The sequence below is a fragment of the Saccopteryx leptura genome, chromosome 1, assembly GCF_036850995.1.
Source record: "Saccopteryx leptura isolate mSacLep1 chromosome 1, mSacLep1_pri_phased_curated, whole genome shotgun sequence".
Lineage (NCBI taxonomy): Eukaryota > Metazoa > Chordata > Mammalia > Chiroptera > Emballonuridae > Saccopteryx > Saccopteryx leptura.
Genome location: NC_089503.1, coordinates 175,730,663 through 175,751,039, shown reverse-complemented (window position 1 = coordinate 175,751,039; position 20,377 = coordinate 175,730,663). Strand labels below are relative to the sequence as shown.

Genomic DNA, 20,377 nt, shown 5'->3' with positions numbered 1-20,377 from the left:
CTCTTTTTTCTTTTTACTTCTTTTAGTGGTTCCCTCTTTTTTTTCTCTCTCTCTTTTCTCCCTCTATATTAGTTTCTTCCTTTCTCCTTTACGTCTCCTCTCATTCAAACCTCAATAACAAACAAATTATTTTATCTGGGACTCAAACTTATGTTTGTGGCATTTTGGGGGTTTTTTACTTCACCTTTTTAACTCACTAGCAGTGCTCCCATCCCTGTCTCTCCATTTTATCAAGCTCTTGTTCCACTAAATACAATAGTAATTTTTTAATTTGTCTCCCCATTTTCCTGTTTCCCTCTTACTCCTCTCATCATAACTCTTAGTCAACCAAGACCTAAATGCAAATCATTTTATTCTTGATCCAAATTTTTTCATTATTTGCTTTTTGTGGGTTCATACCCCCCCTTTTATTTATTTTTTATTTATTTATTATTATTTTTTTTCTTGCCCCTTTATTACTTTTCCTCAATTCAGGCCCTCCATTACAGGCATTGTTTGTTCTATTAAATACAATATAATTCACAGTTCACCACAAGATTTTCTCAAGAAAGAGGGGAGAGGAGAGGAGAGAAAAAAAGGAGGGGGGGGAATAATTTCCTTTTTTAAAATTTTTATTTTATTTTATTTTTCTTTATTTAATTATTAATTTTAAAAAAAAACACAACTTTTTTTTTGATTTTTTATTTATTAAACTTTTTATTTTTTATTAAATCTCATTAATACTATCAACAAAACCACCCTCAGATGCCATTAAGGAAGAGAAAATCGAATATCGTGGATACAAAAGAAAGAGAGGTAACACAGATAGATGAGGAAAAATCTATGGAGAAAAAATTTAATATATTGGAAACTTTGGAGTTAAATGACAGAGAATTCAAGATAGAAATCCTAAAAATACTCAGAGATATACAAGAGAACACAGAAAGGCAATTTAGGGAGCTCAGAAAACAACTCAATGAACACAAAGAATATATGTCCAAGGAAATTGAAACTATAAAAACAAATCAAACAGAGATGAAAAACTCAATTCATGAGCTGAAAAACAAGGTAACAAGCTTGGCTAATAGAACAGGCCAGATAGAAGAGAGGATTAGTGAAATAGAAGACAAGCAACTTGAGGCACAACAGAGAGAGGAAGAAAGAGACTCAAAAATTAAAAAAAATGAGATAGCCCTACAAGAATTATCTGACTCCATCAAAAAGAATAACATAAGAATAATAAGTATATCAGAGGGAGAAGAGAGAGAAAATGGAATGGAGAACATACTCAAACAAATAATAGATGAGAACTTCCCAAGCCTGTGGAAAGAACTAAAGCCTCAAATTCATGAAGCAAACAGAACTCTGAGTTTTCTTAACCCCAACAAACCTACTCCAAGGCACATCATAATGAAATTGGCACAAACCAATGGCAAAGAAAAAATTCTCAAGGCAGCCAGGGAAAAGAAGAATACAACATATAAAGGAAGGCCCATTAGATTATCATCAGATTTCTCAGCAGAAACTCTACAAGCTAGAAGAGAGTGGACCCCAATATTTAAAGTTCTGAAAGAGAGGAACTTTCAGCCACGAATACTATATCCATCAAAGCTATCCTTCAAATATGAAGGAGAAATAAAAACATTCACAGATACAGAAAAGATGAGGAAATTTATCATCAGAAAACCCCCACTCCAGGAATTACTAAAGGGGGTTCTCCAATCAGATACAAAGAACAAAAAAAAATAAAGCCACAAGTAAAAGCTCCAAGAAGAACACAATAAAACCAAATTTAAACTGTGACAACAACAAAAGGAAAGGGGGGAGAGGATGGAGATTAACAGTAGCAAAGGACGATGGAGTGCAAAAGTACTCACAAAATAGTGCGCTACAATGAACAGGGTAAGAACCCTTTTCATTACTTAAAGGTAACCACCATTGAAAAAACCACCACAGAAGCACATGAGATAAAAAAGATAGCAACAGTGGAAAGATGTATGGAATACAACCAAATAAAAACAAAAGATAAAAAAACGAAAGAAAAGGATCAAACAAGACACAAAACTAACAGAAAGCAATATATAAAATGGCAATAGGGAACTCACAAGTGTCAATAATTACACTAAATGTAAACGGATTAAACTCACCAATAAAAAGACACAGAGTAGCAGAATGGATTAAAAAAGAAAATCCAACTGTATGCTGCCTACAGGAAACTCATCTAAGTAACAAGGATAAAAACAAATTCAAAGTGAAAGGCTGGAAAACAATACTCCAAGAAAATAACATCCAAAAAAAAGCAGGCGTAGCAATACTCATATCTGATAATGCTGACTACAAGACAACAAAAGTACTCAGAGACAAAAATGGCCATTTCGTAATGGCTAAGGGGACACTGAATCAAGAAGACATAACAATTCTTAATATATATGCACCAAACCAAGGAGCACCAAAATATATAAGACAGCTACTTATTGACCTTAAAACAAAAACTGACAAAAATACAATAATACTTGGAGACCTCAATACACCGCTGATGGCTCTAGATCGGTCACCCAAACAGAGAATCAACAAAGATATAGTGGCCTTAAACAAAACACTAGAGCACCTGGATATGATAGACATCTACAGGACATTTCATCCCAAAGTGACTGAGTATACATTTTTCTCCAGTGTACATGGATCATTCTCAAGAATTGACCATATGTTGGGCCACAAAAACAACATCAGCAAATTCAGAAAAATTGAAGTTGTACCAAGCATATTTTCTGATCATAAAGCCTTGAAACTAGAATTCAACTGCAAAAAGGAGGAAAAAAATCCCACAAAAATGTGGAAACTAAACGACATACTTTTAAAAAATGAATGGGTCAAAGAAGAAATAAGTGCAGAGATCAAAAAATATATACAGACTAATGAAAATGACAATACGACATATCAGAATCTATGGGATGCAGCAAAAGCAGTGATAAGAGGGAAGTTCATATCACTTCAGGCATATATGAAAAAACAAGAGACAGCCCAAGTGAACCACTTAACTTCACACCTTAAGGAACTAGAAAAAGAAGAACAAAGAAAACCCAAAATCAGCCGAAGAAAGGAGATAATAAAAATCAGAGCAGAAATAAATGAAATAGAGAACAGTAAAACTATAGAAAAAATTAATAGAACAAAGAGCTGGTTCTTTGAAAAGATCAATAAAATTGACAAACCCTTGGCAAGACTTACCAAAGAAAAAAGAGAAATAACTCATATAAACAAAATCCAAAATGAAAGAGGAGAAATCACCACGGACACCATAGATATACAAAAAATTATTGTAGAATACTATGAAAAACTTTATGCCACTAAATTCAACAATCTAGAAGAAATGGATAAATTCCTAGAACAATACAACCTTCCTAGACTGAGTCAAGAAGAAGCAGAAGGCCTAAACAGACCTATTAGTAGAGAAGAAATAGAAAAAACCATTAAAAACCTCCCCAAAAATAAAAGTCCAGGCCCTGACGGCTATACCAGCGAATTTTATCAAACATTCAAAGAAGACTTGGTTCCTATTCTACTGAAAGTCTTCCAAAAAATTGAAGAAGAAGCAATACTTCCAAACACATTTTATGAGGCCAACATAACCCTCATACCAAAACCAGGCAAGGATGGCACAAAAAAAGAAAACTACAGACCAATATCTCTAATGAATACAGATGCTAAAATACTAAACAAAATACTAGCAAATCGAATACAACAACATATTAAAAAAATAATACATCATGATCAAGTGGGATTCATCCCAGAATCTCAAGGGTGGTTCAATATACGTAAAACGGTTAACGTAATACACCATATCAACAAAACAAAGAACAAAAACCACATGATCTTATCAATAGACGCAGAAAAGGCTTTCGATAAAATACAACACAATTTTATGTTTAAGACTCTCAACAAAATGGGTATAGAAGGAAAATATCTCAACATGATAAAGGCCATATATGATAAACCATCAGCTAACATCATATTAAATGGCACAAAACTGAAGGCTTTCCCCCTTAAATCAGGAACAAGACAGGGTTGTCCACTCTCTCCACTGTTATTTAATGTGGTACTAGAGGTTCTAGCCAGAGCAATCAGACAAGACAAAGAAATAAAAGGCATCCATATCGGAAAAGAAGAAGTAAAGGTATCACTTTTTGCAGATGATATGATCCTATACATCGAAAACCCCAAAGAATCCACAAAAAGACTACTAGAAACAATAAGCCAATACAGTAAGGTTGCAGGATACAAAATTAACATACAGAAGTCAATAGCCTTTGTATATGCCAACAATGAAACAACTGAGAACGAACTCAAAAGAATAATCCCCTTCACAATTGCAACAAAAAAAATAAAATACTTAGGAATAAACATAACAAAGAATGTAAAGGACTTATATAATGAAAACTATAAACCATTGTTAAGAGAAATTGAGAAAGATATAATGAGATGGAAGAATATTCCTTGTTCTTGGTTAGGAAGAATAAATATAATCAAGATGGCTATATTACCCAAAGCAATATACAAATTTAATGCAATTCCCATCAAAATTCCAATGACATTTTTAAAAGAAATAGAGCAAAAAATCATCAGATTTATATGGAACTATAAAAAACCCAGAATAACCAAAGCAATCCTAAAGAAAAAGAATGAAGCTGGGGGCATTACAATACCTGACTTCAAACTCTATTATAGGGCCACGACAATCAAAACAGCATGGTATTGGCAGAAAAATAGACACTCAGACCAATGGAACAGAATAGAAAGTCCAGAAATAAAACCACATATATACAGTCAAATAATTTTTGATAAAGGGGCCAAGAACATACAATGGAGAAAAGAAAGCCTCTTCAATAAATGGTGCTGGGAAAACTGGAAAGCCACATGCAAAAGAATGAAACTGGACTACAGTTTGTCCCCCTGTACTAAAATTAACTCAAAATGGATCAAAGATCTAAACATAAGACCTGAAACAATAAAGTACATAGAAGAAGACATAGGTACTAAACTCATGGACCTGGGTTTTAAAGAGCATTTTATGAATTTTACTCCAATGGCAAGAGAAGTGAAGGCAAAAATTAATGAATGGGACTACATCAGACTAAGAAGTTTTTGCTCAGCAAGAGAAACTGATAACAAAATAAACAGAAAGCCAACTAAATGGGAAATGATATTTTCAAACAACAGCTCAGATAAGGGCCTAATATCCAAAATATACAAAGAACTCATAAAACTCAACAACAAACAAACAAACAATCCAATAAAAAAATGGGAAGAGGACATGAATAGACACTTCTCCCAGGAGGAAGTACAAATGGCCAACAGATATATGAAAAGATGCTCATCTTCTTTAGTTATTAGAGAAATGCAAATCAAAACTGCAATGAGATACCACCTCACACCTGTTAGATTAGCTATTATTAACAAGACAGGTAATAGCAAATGTTGGAGAGGCTATGGAGAAAAAGGAACCCTCATACACTGTTGGTGGGAATTTAAAGTAGTACAACCATTATGGAAGAAAGTATGGTGGTTCCTCAAAAAACTGAAAATAGAACTACCTTATGACCCAGCAATCCCTCTACTGGGTATATACCCCCAAAACTCAGAAACATTGATATGTAAAGACACATGCAGCCCCATGTTCATTGCAGCATTGTTCACAGTGGCCAGGACATGGAAACAACCAAAAAGCCCGTCAATAGATGACTGGATAAAGAAGATGTGGCACATATACACTATGGAATACTACTCAGCCATAAGAAATGATGACATCGGATCATTTACAGCAAAATGGTGGGATCTTGATAACATTATACGAAGTGAAATAAGTAAATCAGAAAAAACCAGGAACTGCATTATTCCATACGTAGGTGGGACATAAAAGTGAAACTAAGAGACATTGATAAGAGTGTGGTGGTTACGGGGGGAGGGGGGAAAGGGAAAGGGCAAGAGGGAGGGGGAGGGGCACAAAGAAAACTAGATAGAAGGTGACAGAGGACAATTTGACTTTGGGTTATGGGTATGCAACATAATTGAAAGACAAGATAACCTGGACTTGTTGATCTTTGAATATATGCAACCTGATTTATTGATGTTGCCCCATTAAAAAAATACAATTGTAATTAAAAAAAAAAAGAAAGCGTTAGTTGAACAGTGAAGGATGCCTAGCAGCAAGCCAGGTGAAGGGGGCTGCAGGTGGAAGGACAGAGGCAAGAGGGAAAGGCTGCATTCTGGCTAGAATATAAAGGTGGCCAGAATGGGGGCTTGGATGGAACGCCAGTCCCCAAGGGGAAACCAGGACAGGGTGTCTGGGTGATGGAGAGAATCTAGAGAACAGAGACTGGAAATGGTTTTACTTGTTGAGTATGAAGTACCCAGAGTACATGAGAGAAACTTAGAGGTCAACCCAAGGTCTAACTCCAGAGTTCAGGCTCTTTCTGCCAAACTACCTGTTTGTATTTGAAAATTAGAAATATGGTCTGGTCTAGTTCTTCTCATTATTAAAATAGCTTACATTTATTGAGCACTTACTATGTGTCAGAAACTGTTCTAAACAGTTGACACAAATTAGTGTCTTTCATTCTCACCACAGATCTATGAGGCAGGTACAATTACTACCATTATTTTTTTATTTTTGAGATTTTTTTCATTATTTTTAATTTTTACTTTTAAGTTACAGTTGCCAGGCTGTATTATAATATTATGTTAGTTTCAGGTGTACAACCCCATGATTATTCATTGATATAACTTCTGAAGTGATCACCCCAAGGAAACAAAAGCAAAAATAAACACATAGGACTTCATCAAACTAAAAAGCGTCTGCCCAGCAAAGGAAACCATTGCCAAAACAAATAGTTACAACTCTTTCCACCTGAATAGGTTTACTGAAACACTTTCTTTTGTGATCTAGATACTAGACCGTGGAAACTATAAAGTTCAAAGGGCTAGACAGGGATGAGGATCTTGTTGAGGTATCAAGAGAATGTATACTTCTGCTAATCCAAGGGAAACAGGAGGAGTTTTGAGGTCCCAAAGAGGCCAAACACATGAGCTAAGACAAGACCTTCTCATTTCCATCATCTCAAATCTATACTTAGAGATTTCCAAGTAGAAGGTAGAATAGCATTTCTTCTGTTATTATTATAGAAAGGTCTGCATACTTTAATAACACAACACTGTTGTCCATCTAAAGTAATTTTTAAAATATAAGTTTACCTGGAAATAACTCTCCAATTCCTTGGACAGAAACTGATAGAACAGTGTTTTATCAGTATGTTCAATTAAGCGATCATGAAACACCCGGGTGGCTTCATGAACAAAGAACAGGGCAGCCATCTCTTTGGAGTTAATAACAGTCTTGTCGGCTTGCAGTAGTCCTAGGAGAAGCTATTAGGGATTTAAAAATAACTTAAAAAAAAAACCACATTAGCAGGAAGTGAGTCAAGGCTCAATTTTTGCAAGTTTATGTTTTCATACAAACAGAAGTGGTTATCCAGGGTAAGAACTGTCAATTTCTAAAAGTGATAATCTGGGTTTTTGATGAATCCAGCAAGTTGTAAACCAGGGAATACTGGGCTAGCATCACTGTTAGAGGAAGATAGATTAAACACTCCTTGGCCACATCCAGGGGATTCCTTGCTAGGATGGCAAGCCACAGTCTGGACCACGGCATGGACATGGAAGAGGGTGTTGGTGGTGACACAGAGGTACTTCTTTTTTACTTTTTGTATTTTTCTGAAGTGAGGGGGTGGGGCAGGCAGACAGACTCCCGCATGTGCCTGACAGGGATCCACCTGGAATGCCCACCAGGGGGCGATGCTTGGCTCCTCTGGACACTGCTCTGCTGCAATTGGAGCCATTCTAGCACCTGAGGCAGAGGCCATGGAGGCATCCTCAGCACCCGGGGCCAACTTTGCTCCAATGGAGCCTTGGCTGTGGGAGGGGAAGAGATAGAAAGGAGAGGGGGAAGGGTAGAGAAGCAGATGGGCGCCTCTCCTGTGTGCCCTGGCCGGGAATTGAATCCAGGACTTCTACACCCCGGGGTCACGCTCTACTGCTGAGCCAACTGGCCAGGGCATAGAGGTACTTCTTTTTTTTTTTTTTTAACAGAGACAGAGAGAGAGTCAGAGACAGAGAGAGAGTCAGAGAGATAGATAGGGACAAAGACAGGAACAGAGAGAGATGAGAAGCATCAATCATTAGTTTTTTGTTGCGACACCTTAGTTGTTCATTGATTGCTTTCTCATATGTGCCTTGACGGCAGGCCTTCAGCAGACTGAGCAACCCCTTGCTCCAGCCAGCGACCTTGGGTCCAAGCTGGTGAGCTTTTGCTCAAACCAGATAAGCCCACGCTCAAGCTGGCGACCTCGGGGTCTTGAACCGGGATCCTCTGCATCCCAGTCTGACGCTCTATCCACTGCACCACTGTCTGGTCAGGCCAGAGGTACTTCTTAATGTTATGTTCTAAGATCCTTAATTTGGATTAAAAAAAACAAACAAACCCTTATGACCTATTTCAAACACTATATGTGCTATTTGGGGTTAAAAGTCTTATAGCAAGGGGAGAAAGATGAAATTCAAAAATTGTTTTTCTTCACACTTTAATTCTGAGAATGATATATTTGCTTAAAGCTGATGACTAAATCAAGACTGCTGGCAACATTCCCTGGTGTCAAAAGCAAGACTTGTAGGACTTCAAGCATGTTTATGAAACACAGTGGCTTTCATTTCCTAAGAGTCTCAATAAAATTTCAGGAATAAGCCTTGGCCAGTTGGCTCAGTGACAGAGCATTGGCCCAGTGTGTGGATGTCCCGTGTTCGATTCCCAGTCAGGGCACACAGGAGAAGCGACCATCTGCTTCTCCATCTTTCCCCCTCTCCCTTCTCTCTCTCTCTCTTTCCCTCCTACAGCCAAGGCTCCACTGGAACAAAGTTGACCCGGGCGTTGAGGATGGCTCCAGTTGCAATGGAGCAACACCCCAGATGGGCAGAGCATTGCCCCCTAGTGGGCATGCCAAGTAGATCCAGGTCAGGCACATGTGGGAGTCTCTCGGCCTCCCCGCTTCTCACTTCAGAAAAATACAACAACAACAACAATAACAAAAATCTCTGGAATAAGGCAAAACCAAAATCAATATTATAGTCTTGTCCTTCTTTCCCTGTGGAGAATCTTAGCCTATAGTCGAACAGTCTCAAGTGGTTTTATCATTGAATTTTCTGTGTGCAATTATTTTAATGATTCTTTTAAACTAGCTTATGGCATAAGCTGCTAATAAATAGCAAAACTAATCAATTTGAATTTCCCTTTTTGTCCCTTTTTAACAATTTGATATTGACAGTATCAATGAGTATGGAAAATGGAGAGAGAGAGAGAGAGAGAAAGTATCAATTTGGTAAAATTACATTTCTTCCACTTGAACATTAAAAGTAAGCCAGAGAGTGAATTTTAAAACAAACCTTAAACATATCTCGGAGATTGAAAATGTAATGACATTTCGTGGGCGTTGGTAACATGCTCTGACATACTTGATAGTATATTGCTAGAGAACAAGTGATTATGTGGTCCTTACTTTTATGAACATCAGCTGTGAAGTTATGAATGGAGAAATACATCCCCAAATGAGCCTTTAAAAAGAAATTTAATAATTCAGTTAGCCAAAAACTTAAGGACAGACTATTTCTATCTAATTTCCACTGAAAAGGGAGATATGTGTCCCAAAATGGAGGCTTAAAGTCATTGATAATGTTAGTAATTAGAATCCACTTTAAACAAATGGCAGACTAGTGAAAAGACATTCTGAATGTGATAAGCTGGGGGAAATTCCAATTAGTCCTAGTTTGGTGAATGATCTAGAGAGGCATGTGTTTGTTCCTTGGGAACAATTTATGTCCCACCTGTGTGTCTACCAGGTGTGCTAGGAGTTCTTACAAATTTCTGCTCCCTGGTAGATGTTACTAGAAGAAATATAAAATGATAGAACTATTATTTCAGTTTGGATTGTTATATGTATATATACTCTTCTACATTATTTTTGGTTTGTTTGTTTTTTTGAGGTATGGATTATTGATCACTTGCAGAATTACCAAGTACTTTCAAAAAAGTAGATTTTAAAAAGCCATATTTAAATTTGTCATTAGAAAAAAGAAAAGCAAATGTTTTTGAGGAATTTAAGAGTCCTGCATGTCTGCAAAATCTAATCAAACTAGGTTTCAACTTAAGCCATTTTTTTCTGATATTTCAGAATGTTTTCTCTCACTACTTTTGATCTTATAAGAAAATGAAAAGAATCAAACAACACTAGCAAAAACTGGGTGTGCGTGGCAACACAAACCCCTGGCCTCCAACCCAGAAAAAGTGGATCAGAATCTCTGAGAATAAAGTTTTGGAATCTACATTTTAAACATTCATTTAACATGCACCACACCCAATTACATTCTTATATACCCTAAATTATGTTCTTACACACATTAAATTATGTATTTGCTATTTAGAGACAAATTATAGCAACAGGACAGAAAATATAGAGGGAGAAATAAAATTCACCCCTTTCAGAGAATTTTTGTTCAGTATTAGTGGTTTTAAGGTCCCAGATTTTCCCTTATAATATGAAATTTATTTTCTTATTTTTTTTCAGTAGAAAATCAACTAAGTGCATTACCTGGAAAATAGTACTTAGGGCACTTTGTGGGGGATGAGGCAACACTAGAATGGAAAAGTGTTTGAGGAGACGTGGGCTAACGTCCTTCCCACCCACAGAAGGAACACATGCTGTCACAAGGGAGAGATCTTGAATATTCTGTGGAAAGAGTGAAAAGAGAGTTAAGTAAATGCACCTGTAAAATGTGATATGTATTCCCATTTTCCCCAAATGGACAAAAGACTTAAAACGTTTAAGCAAAAGGATTATTATTGCCTGCAAAACAAAAACGATGATGGTCATAGAAGTCTATCTTTTAAAAGTAACCCATTCTAAAATGTGATTTGAAAACGTGTTACTTCCAGGAAGCTTTCTAAATGTCACCAGGAAATAGCTTATTTTTGTTTTTATTTTATATATTATTTTAAATTTTTTTTAGATTTATTCATTTTTAAAGAGAGAGAGAATAGAGAGAAAGAGAGAGAGAGAAGGCGGAGGAGCAGGAAGCATCAACTCTCATATGTGCCTTGACCAGGCAAGCCTGGGGTTTTGAACCAGCAACCTCAGCATTCCAGGTCGATGCTTTATCCACTGCGCCACTGCAGGTCAGGCCCAAATAGCTTATTTTTAGAAAAGCAATCATTGGAACATAAAACAATGTTACTAAGGCCAGTGGAGAAGATTCTGCTGAGAGGTGAGTGACCAGGTAAAGAGCCAGGACTGGCTGGGGTGTGAAGACCAAGAGCCTTGACTGTTTACACAGTAACAGCCATTTGACAGAGCAGAGCATCACAGCATGGTAGAGCTGGGTGGAATCACCCGGATAATCAGATCACCGAGTCTGCTCACAATGTGGTGCTTTTAGCAGCTTTGTTCCTGCCTCTGCCTCTGCCTCTGCCCATGTCCACAGCCACAGAAATCCCATGGAAAGCCTGCCTCGCTATTTTCTTGTCAGTTCAAGGAACTCCTTCAGGCCATGGGTTCTAGACAATTTCTTGCTTTCGTTTTTCTTCCTAGTCCCCTGGGTTCTCCCTGTTGATTCTTCTATCTTGGGTCGTTGCCTGGATCACAGTCTGACTGGTGTGGTAGCTGGTGTGCTCCTCACCAGCCAATGAGAGCCATCCAGGGGCCTGGGCCCAGGTTTGTCTGAGATGGGAACTTTGTAATGCAACCATCTAATTTCATAGATGCGGAACCGAGGCTCAGAACGTTTAAGTCAACACAGGCTTAAATTTCCAGAGAAGGAACCATGTATTTTTTAAAAAACATTTAAGCTATTCTGACTTGGTTCACTGTAACAAAAATAACTGCACAGAAATCTCTACCTGGGATTTTTTTTTTTTTTTGAGTTTACAATACTTCTGAAAATCCTTGATCTATGTTCTTGAAAATAAATGAGAGTAGTCTTACATAGAGGTTCGCTTTTCTCATATGTATTAACTGCTGATTCATTGAAAAATTTGGTTAATTATTAATGTGCTTAACAATAGAGTTATTTGACTTGGAAACAAAACCTATAGGGCATACTTGCAATTTTTACTAAGATATCACTTTTACTGTATGATTTTAAGATAGAAGGTTTTATTGAAAGTAGGATTTCCATGAACACCTGGGCCTGTGTTAAATTGCAAAGATGTTATCAGCATGGTTAATTTTTTTGCTCTACATGTTCATTTCACTAAATTTTCCTAAATTTCTCCCTGGAGTCACTTAACGTTATAATAAATATTTAATTGATTGTTAAGTAACAATATTAAACATGAACTTTACCTTCCATGCAATTTTCTCAGTATCATAAACTCCTCCTGAATCTAGTAACTGTCTGATTAGTTCCAGGGGTGGCTGTGCCCCATACAGATCTGTCTCTGGCACGGTCAGGTCATCAATGAAGATTACAATCTTAAGGAGAACCAAAGGTTTTAAAACGTATTAATTAGTATTGCCTTTAAGTTACAAATTAGGGATATTAATTATACTATGATGTAAGAACAAAATATTGTATAATATGTAATGATGTTGTTTTCTTTTCTATTAAAAAGCAGCACACTCAATTCTATTTTGATATGATTTTAGAAAACAGTTAAGTTTTCAAAATAGCAGAAACTCTACTCTCTATAGACCTACAACAATAATAGAAATGTATTTTGATGCTAAAGTAACCGAATTGTGGCTATTACGAAGGAACAAACATGATTACTATTCATTCAACATTTACTTATTGAGTGCCTACAGTTGGCAAGGTATGGAGGTATGTATTTCATATATTCCCTTTTTTAAGGAATAAGACTGTCATTTGGAACTAGATTTTTATAATTTTGTTGCAAATGCTGTTGCCATGAACAACCAGCAGAAAAATCAAACACGTTTCCAATTGTTACATCTGTGTTACTTTGCACCTTTGAAAATATTATGCCTTGAAATGTACTGATTAAAATCTCCGTGTACATTAGCCCTGTTGGACTATATTTATTTTTGTAAAACAAGTAGCAATTAAAAAAAAAACAAATAGCCATTTATTTTGAATTAGGTAATTACCTGATTTGTGATTGGCAATACCATATATATATATATATTTTTGGAAGATACTTAATTTCCCTCTTTTGTGGAAACTAGACGATTACAGACAAAATGGTTTGAGTGAAATTTCTCCTGCTTGCACTTTTTCATTTGCGTCTTTTGGTTGAGCAATTACTATCCTTTTCAAAGTCCCTAAAACGTACCCAATTAGGTAGAGATCCACCAAATTTATCCAAATTTTCAGTTAAAATCAAGGAAATCCGAAGCAAGCACTTAAAAGCTTTGAAGTGACAGTCACAGGGGTTAAATTCAGGTGTCCCTGATTTTCTTACTAATGACTCTTGCAAATCTTTTGACTCTGAGCTTATTTCCTGGTACTGAGCCAGAAGCATTGACTGTAAATTTCAACTGCGACACAGCGTTTGGTCATCAATTGGACAGTATTATAATGTGCCAGGCAGTCTGGATAAGAATAAGAAATGCACAACACCATTTCAAGATGATAGGTGTTGTTCAAGTTATAACAAGGTTGTTCTCTTTCCTGAGGCTATGGATTCTGGATTTTTCTCTTTTTCTTATAAGACCCAAGCCATGGTCGTGGGAGGAAAATGTGGTAAAATACATAGTGACAACAATGGACATCTAACTCATTTTCCCATTTTCTTGTCTGCTCATATTTAATTCAGATTCTAGCAGCTTCTTTCAGCTTAATAATTCTGAATCACTGTAATTCATTATGTTGGAAATAAATTAGATTGATTTGAAAAAAAAATTTTCCATTTTAAAGTGCATTTTATAGAAATATTCAGGAGTGTATGTTCCACTGATGTTTTCCTGTTTTTAGTATTAATTAAAATAAGGCACTTTACCACATGACTAGTATAAGCAGATTAACCAACCACTGAGGGAGTTTTACCTTGTTGTTTTCTGGTGCTCCAAGGGTGTCTTTGTTCCTTCTTTTTAACTTCTTAAGGATCATCTCCTTGGTTTTGGCAGCTGTCATTTTGATGCTAAAATTTATTGTAGAGACTGTAATCCTATTGTTATTTTTAAATAAACTTTCTCCAGTTTTTTCTGACTTTTTAGTAACCTTATCTATGATGCCAAATATGGAAAGAAAAACAGATTTAGAACACTTTCAAAATATTTTTGCTTTGTCCTAAGGTGTTAAGAAATATAAAAATTACACAATTTTACTATATTGTTGTCACTTTAAAGAAATTACTGTGAGGACAAATCAGTGAGAGAACGAATACCAAATGTGAACTGTTTCCAAATATTTCCTAACTTTTACATGGAAATGATGTCTCTGGTAACAACAGCCAGAAGCAACAGTACGAATGCTCAGAGAACCGTCTTTGTTGCTGCACAATAAACATAAAACTTTTAACGTTTTAAAAATATTTAGATTTGCAAGTGTACAGGAAAGATCTAAAAGAAGAATTTGGTGTGTCCACCAAAGGCATCGAAATTAGGACGCATTCTCTGAGTCAGGATCATCCAGAGGGGTTCTTTGGGATGGCGCTGTAGCAAAAGTAAAAGATAAAACAAACAAAACCAAAAGATTCTTGAGGCAGAAACCGGTGGCCTCTCTTTCCCTTTCTACAGCTAGCCCTGGGCCACCCTGCCTTCTCTTCAGAAGTACAGTTGCTGCTCGCAAATACTACATCGGATTTTCAAGGGTGAGGTTCTTGAAGCTCCATGTGTGTTTTTATAGCATAGTCCAATTTGAGGGCTACAGAATCAGAACTTTCCTACTGCATTATTTCGAAAGCATTAATAAAATAGAACAGACGGATGTTGCCTCTGGTTACTTCGAGACTTAGTATGAGTTTCCACTAATAAACCAGAGCATCTTTCCTCCTTCCAGTAAACAGATATAATATTCTACGAGAACCATCCTAGCTTTTGAGTAGGGTAGAACCATTTGAGAGGATAGTGGATATTTTTAGGGATGTTTTATTTTAAACTGTCAAGAGAAATTTTCATTCTGAGATTTCTGACAGTATGCAATGACTTGCATATCATTGAGAGAGGAAGGTTTTGAAACTACTGTTAACACATACCTGAACTTCCAGTTGCTGTCTTATGAGTTTCAGAAAGCAACATGCTGATATTCTGCTTCAGGCTATTGGAATAAAAGATTCAAAATTAGCTTATTTACCTTAGTAGCTGCATGAACAAAATACATCGAAAATATCAGTGTGTGGTTGATTTTCCTTCTATCTCCTACAAGGAAACAAGGAACCAAGGAACCAAATATATTATTTCCTGTTTACACTTTTATAGTTAAAATTAGTGCCATTATTAGAAATGAGACCCAAATTTAACAAACTATGGGCCTACTCTAAAAACCAAACTGGGCAAGTCCCTAGGATGCCAGGCTACTGAGCATTTTCTTTGGAAAGTGAGACATTAACTCATTTGTCCCTTTATAAAATGCTTTTGCCTTAGGGGTCACTCAGCAAAAGCTCCATTCACCTTCCTTTTGGTCTTGTCTTCAGGTATTTTTTTTCTCTCATATTATCTTTCTTTATTGCTAAAATCCACTGCCATTTAACTATTGAACAGACAGTAAAATTCATTTGTTTCAGACTCCATTATTTATGGCTCTAATACTTTAGATAAGGAACGACTCTTATTGTAGTCATTTCAAAAATGATCTCTTTGATTTTTAAGGCCTTATTTCAATGGATGAGGATTTCATCACAAAATAGTTGCTGTAAGATGTAGATGATGGGGTCTTGGACTCGAGGTGACATTGCACAGAGAGATGTAGAGGTACTCAAGACACCAGAAAGACAGAACAGACTTGACAAATGGGATTGGCTGAGGATCACAGTAAACATGGGACAGAAACAGCTGGATCTCTGAGTCTAATGATGGGAGGCAAGGTCTGATATGGGCCTCTCCACAGGTCCACCTTTCATTCCATTCGAACAACAGCAGGCTTCTCTGACATTTTAACAATTAGAATTAACTTTCAAAATTTGAACGCTTTATTTGTATAATTTAGATTTCTTTTCATTCCCTTTTTTTTTTTTTTTTTGTATTTTTCTTAAGTGAGAAGTAGGGAGGCAGAGAGACTCCCGCATGCACCCGACCAGGATCCACCCGGCACGCCCACCAGGGGGCGATGCTCTGCCCATCTGGGGCATTGTTCCGGTGCAACTGGAGCCATTCTAACGTCTGAGGCAGAGGCTGTGGAGCCATCCTCAGCGCCCAGGCCAACTTTGCTCCCATGGAGCCTTGGCTGCGGGAGGAGAAGAGAGAGATAGAGAGGAAGGAGAGGGGGAGGGGTGGAGAAGCAGATGGGTGCTTCTTCTGTGTGCCCTGACTGGGAATCAAACCCAGGACTTCCACATGCCGGGCTGATGCTCTACCGCTGAGCCAGCCAGCCAGGGCCTCTTTTTTATTCTTTTTATTCTTCAGGAAGAGACACACAGTCTGACAGAAACAGTTCCTTATATATTTATATAGTTGATAAGAAGAAAATATATTTCTAGTGCAACAAAACCAATAATATGCAACACTGTATTCATATATTTAGGTACATTTTTCCAGGAAGAAAAATAGTTTAAAGTTGTACTTTGTTAGGTAAAAAGAAAATTAAAATTTAATTTTAATTATTTAATTTAAATTTAGTTATATTTAAAATAAATATAAGAATGTCTAATTTAAAGGACTTAATCTGGTTGTTGATACTTTGGAAAACTGAAGATTTTCTTCTTACCTCATCTTTTGAATGTTTCTGCATTTTTATGCATCAAGTATGCTTTTTCAAACAAGACACAATTAGTTACTAAAGCAAACACTATTTTTACCAGACAAATCAAATTTAGAGTTTAGTGTATCCTACCTTGATTTTTTATTTTCGTTATATAATAGGACTTCTCCTAAAATGGACCCATGTTCCAAATCAAAGCCTCCTGAGTGCTCCAATTTTGCAAGCATTTGATTAATAGCAGCAGTTTTCCCAACACCAAAGTCTCCTAATGGAAAAAAACGAAAAGATGCATTAGGTTACATTTATATGCAAGAAAAATAAACAGATGTTAACATACTAAAATAAACCAATAATGTTTTATTTCATTTGAAAATTACATGAAAAGTACATTTCTGATCTTCCTTTTATTTTTTAAAAAAAGTGGTTAAAAGTGGGTAAACCAAGCAGTTAATATGAAAACCTTTCAAAGTATTTAAATAGTTTACATCTCTTACAAAAAAATACATTAGGAGTTCACTGTTATTTTTATATAATACTCATTTAAGCCTATTGCAAATATTTTTGCTTACAGCACAACAGAACTCCTATGTGAAATTAACATCCCTGAAGATTTTTACCAATACAATATGGGGGGGGGGGCATGGATGGAATCAACTCCTATTGTAGCAAAACAGGGAGCCATGACTTTACAATTCACCAAATATGGTTTATCTGAGCATTCCAACCTCCTTTTGCCTGATACTTTGGGCACAGAACAGGGAAAGTGGTACTTCTACCTCTCATGAACTCGAGAGAGTTAGAAAAGGTAAGTGCATGGGCTGAAAGAAATGTTAAGAAAGAGTAGGAGCTGTATTGATTTATTCCTTTGATAATGGTGAAGGATTGAAAAATGTTAACAATGGCTTGGGGAATTGTGTGTCAATTTTACTTTAAATACCAAACAATTAAAAAATAATAATAATAAATAAATAAATACCAATTTATTTTTATTTTTTCTTTGCATGCAGTTATGTGTGTAAATTTAATTAAACTAGTCAACATTACTACCGTCGGGGGCTCTCTAAGAACCTCAGCCTACAGACTATGGAGGCCACATGTTTATTAATCCAATAGTTCTACTAGGATTTGTCATGAAGATAATGAAAAGACAAAAAAGACTTATGATGCCCTGTGCTGGCATGTGCAGAAATGTGCCTTTGTATATTATTGCTAAGAATATAGAAAGCATTTCACAGCTTTTTTTTTTCAACTTAAAAAATAAAATGGTTTAGACTATAATGACTACACCTCTTCTTTTTTTTTTTCTTCAGTGAGAAGGGGGGAGGCAGAGACAGACTCTCACATGCACCCCAACCAGGATCCACCCAGCAAGCCCCTATGGGGAAATGCTCTGCCTGTCTGGGGCTGTTGCTCCATTGCTCAGCAACCAAGCTATTTTAGTGCCTGAGGCAAAGACATGGAGCCTTCCTCAGCACCTAGGGCCAACTTGCTCCAACCGAGCCATGGCTGTGGGAGACGAAGAGAGAGATAGAAGGGAAAGGAGGAGGGATGGAGAAGCAGATGGGTGCTTCTCCTGTGTGCTCTGACCTGGAATTGAACCTAGGACACCCACACGTGGGGCCAACACTCTACCACTGAGCCAACTGGTCAGGGCCTAAGCATCTTCTTAACTCTAAAATTCTCCTGTCAATATTTTTAATACCTGTGAGAAGTACAGGAAAAGAATTCTTTAAAAGAAGGCTAATGAGAAAAGAAAGGCACGTCGTGTCTCTGGTAGCAGTATACTTGATGCTCTCTCCATATTCTGTTATCTTCAAGATGTTTTCACTAGAACCTTGAGGTTCAGCTAGTAATGAAGTTCCTAAGTTAAAATTCAAAAAAGAAAAAGCTTCAAATAATCTATAAATAAAAGTTCATTTCATCTTTTAGGTAGTTACTAAACACTTTCTGGAAGAGTCAGTACATTACAAAGCAATTTAAACATATACAAACAAACCAAAGTTGTTGCAAGTGCCTGGGGTTCTCTGCTGATCTCAGAAATCGTCCCTTTTATTCATCCATTGAACTGGCAAACTCACCACCCACATATGTAAGTCCACTGCATGCACACTCTCTGACTTCCTACCACCAAACCTATCTGCTCTCACATGCGATGCAAAGTCTCTGTAAGTAGCTCTCCTGACAAAGGCTCCTGAAATCCTTTTATAAAGAACTTCATCTCTTTGATAATCCCTCTCCCCCTGCCCCCATTACCTGACTTTCATTTTATTGGAATTTTCCACTGTAACAGCATATATGTGCTAATCTCTCCAATATTTTTATTGGTTGAGCCACGTGGAATTGACATTTCTGTTAGTAAAAACCACTCCTGAATATTGGCAATTTCATATTAAATAACACACACACACAAAACTAAACCAAATCTTCCTTGACCAGCTTCCTCATAGCACCCATTCCCCCCCCATTACACAGCCAAAACTCTCAAAAGGGGTAAATACAACACATTGTATCCCATTTCCTCAACTTTTATTCACTCTTTTAAATTAAAAATTGAACACCTAACACATTTCCATGGAACACAATTCAAAGTACATAAAGGTATGCAATGAACAGTCAGTCTCATCCTCATCACCTAGTTCCCACACTGTAGAAAATGCCAACGGTTTCCCACTGCAGTGGTAAGGTAAGATACTGAGTTATGTGCACTGATATTCAGTTGTTATTTTTATATAGTGGTAAAAGCTAAGGATTAAAATGACCCAATGTTAGCTTTAACATATGATAAAAAAAAATTGTAGGTTTTAAATAAATATGATTGCCCAATAGTACTCACAGTGACAAATATAATAGAACCATGATATTTCCAACTGAAGTTAATTTAGAGTTAGAACTTTTCGGATGCTTTATGATTCTGATAGCTCTGGGTGTTTTCTGTCAAAATTCTTATAACCAAACTTTGAAATTCTTTGATGAGTGAAACCTAACTTCAAAGCAATTCAATTCAATTTGAATACTGAATTTCTCATATTTGCAAGAAATCTACATGAAGCTTGATCATTAAGTTCTTGCCTCAAACTTCAACAAGCTCTCAAAATACAATTTTTCCATATCTTTTTTTCCACTTTTTTTGTAGAAGATTGAGAATAAAAACAATATAGCTTCCATGGTATCTGTCAAACTAGGATTATTCTGTTCTAACTAAAAGTTTCCTTTACAACCAAGTGTAGCCCCCCCTTTTTTAATTCAGTGAGAGGAGGGGAGGCAGAGAGGGACTCCTGCATGTGCCCCAACTGGGATCCACCCACCAAGTCCACTAGGAGGCAATGCTTTGCACATCTGGGGCATTGCTCTGTTGCTCAGCAATTGAGCTCTTCTTAGCACCTGAGGCAGAGGCCATGAAGCTATCCTTAGAGCCTGGGACCAACTCACTTCAATCGAGCCATGGCTGCAGGAGGGGGAGGGGAGAGGGAGAGAAAGGGAGAGA

General features: G+C 36.7%; 1 protein-coding gene across 1 annotated transcript in view; it reads right to left on the bottom strand.

The window, feature by feature from the left end:
* Nucleotides 1-20,377, bottom strand: part of DNAH14 (dynein axonemal heavy chain 14) — a 227,336-nt gene that overhangs the window by 106,334 nt on the left and 100,625 nt on the right. Inside the window, exons 44-51 of the mRNA XM_066360143.1 lie at nucleotides 18,596-18,754; nucleotides 17,026-17,158; nucleotides 15,233-15,294; nucleotides 14,083-14,261; nucleotides 12,420-12,548; nucleotides 10,671-10,808; nucleotides 9,469-9,636; nucleotides 7,228-7,398 (exon numbers count right to left, since the gene is read on the bottom strand). Of these exons, the coding sequence (XP_066216240.1) occupies nucleotides 7,228-7,398; nucleotides 9,469-9,636; nucleotides 10,671-10,808; nucleotides 12,420-12,548; nucleotides 14,083-14,261; nucleotides 15,233-15,294; nucleotides 17,026-17,158; nucleotides 18,596-18,754 (1,139 nt within the window). The remainder of the gene's footprint in view (nucleotides 1-7,227; nucleotides 7,399-9,468; nucleotides 9,637-10,670; nucleotides 10,809-12,419; nucleotides 12,549-14,082; nucleotides 14,262-15,232; nucleotides 15,295-17,025; nucleotides 17,159-18,595; nucleotides 18,755-20,377) is intronic.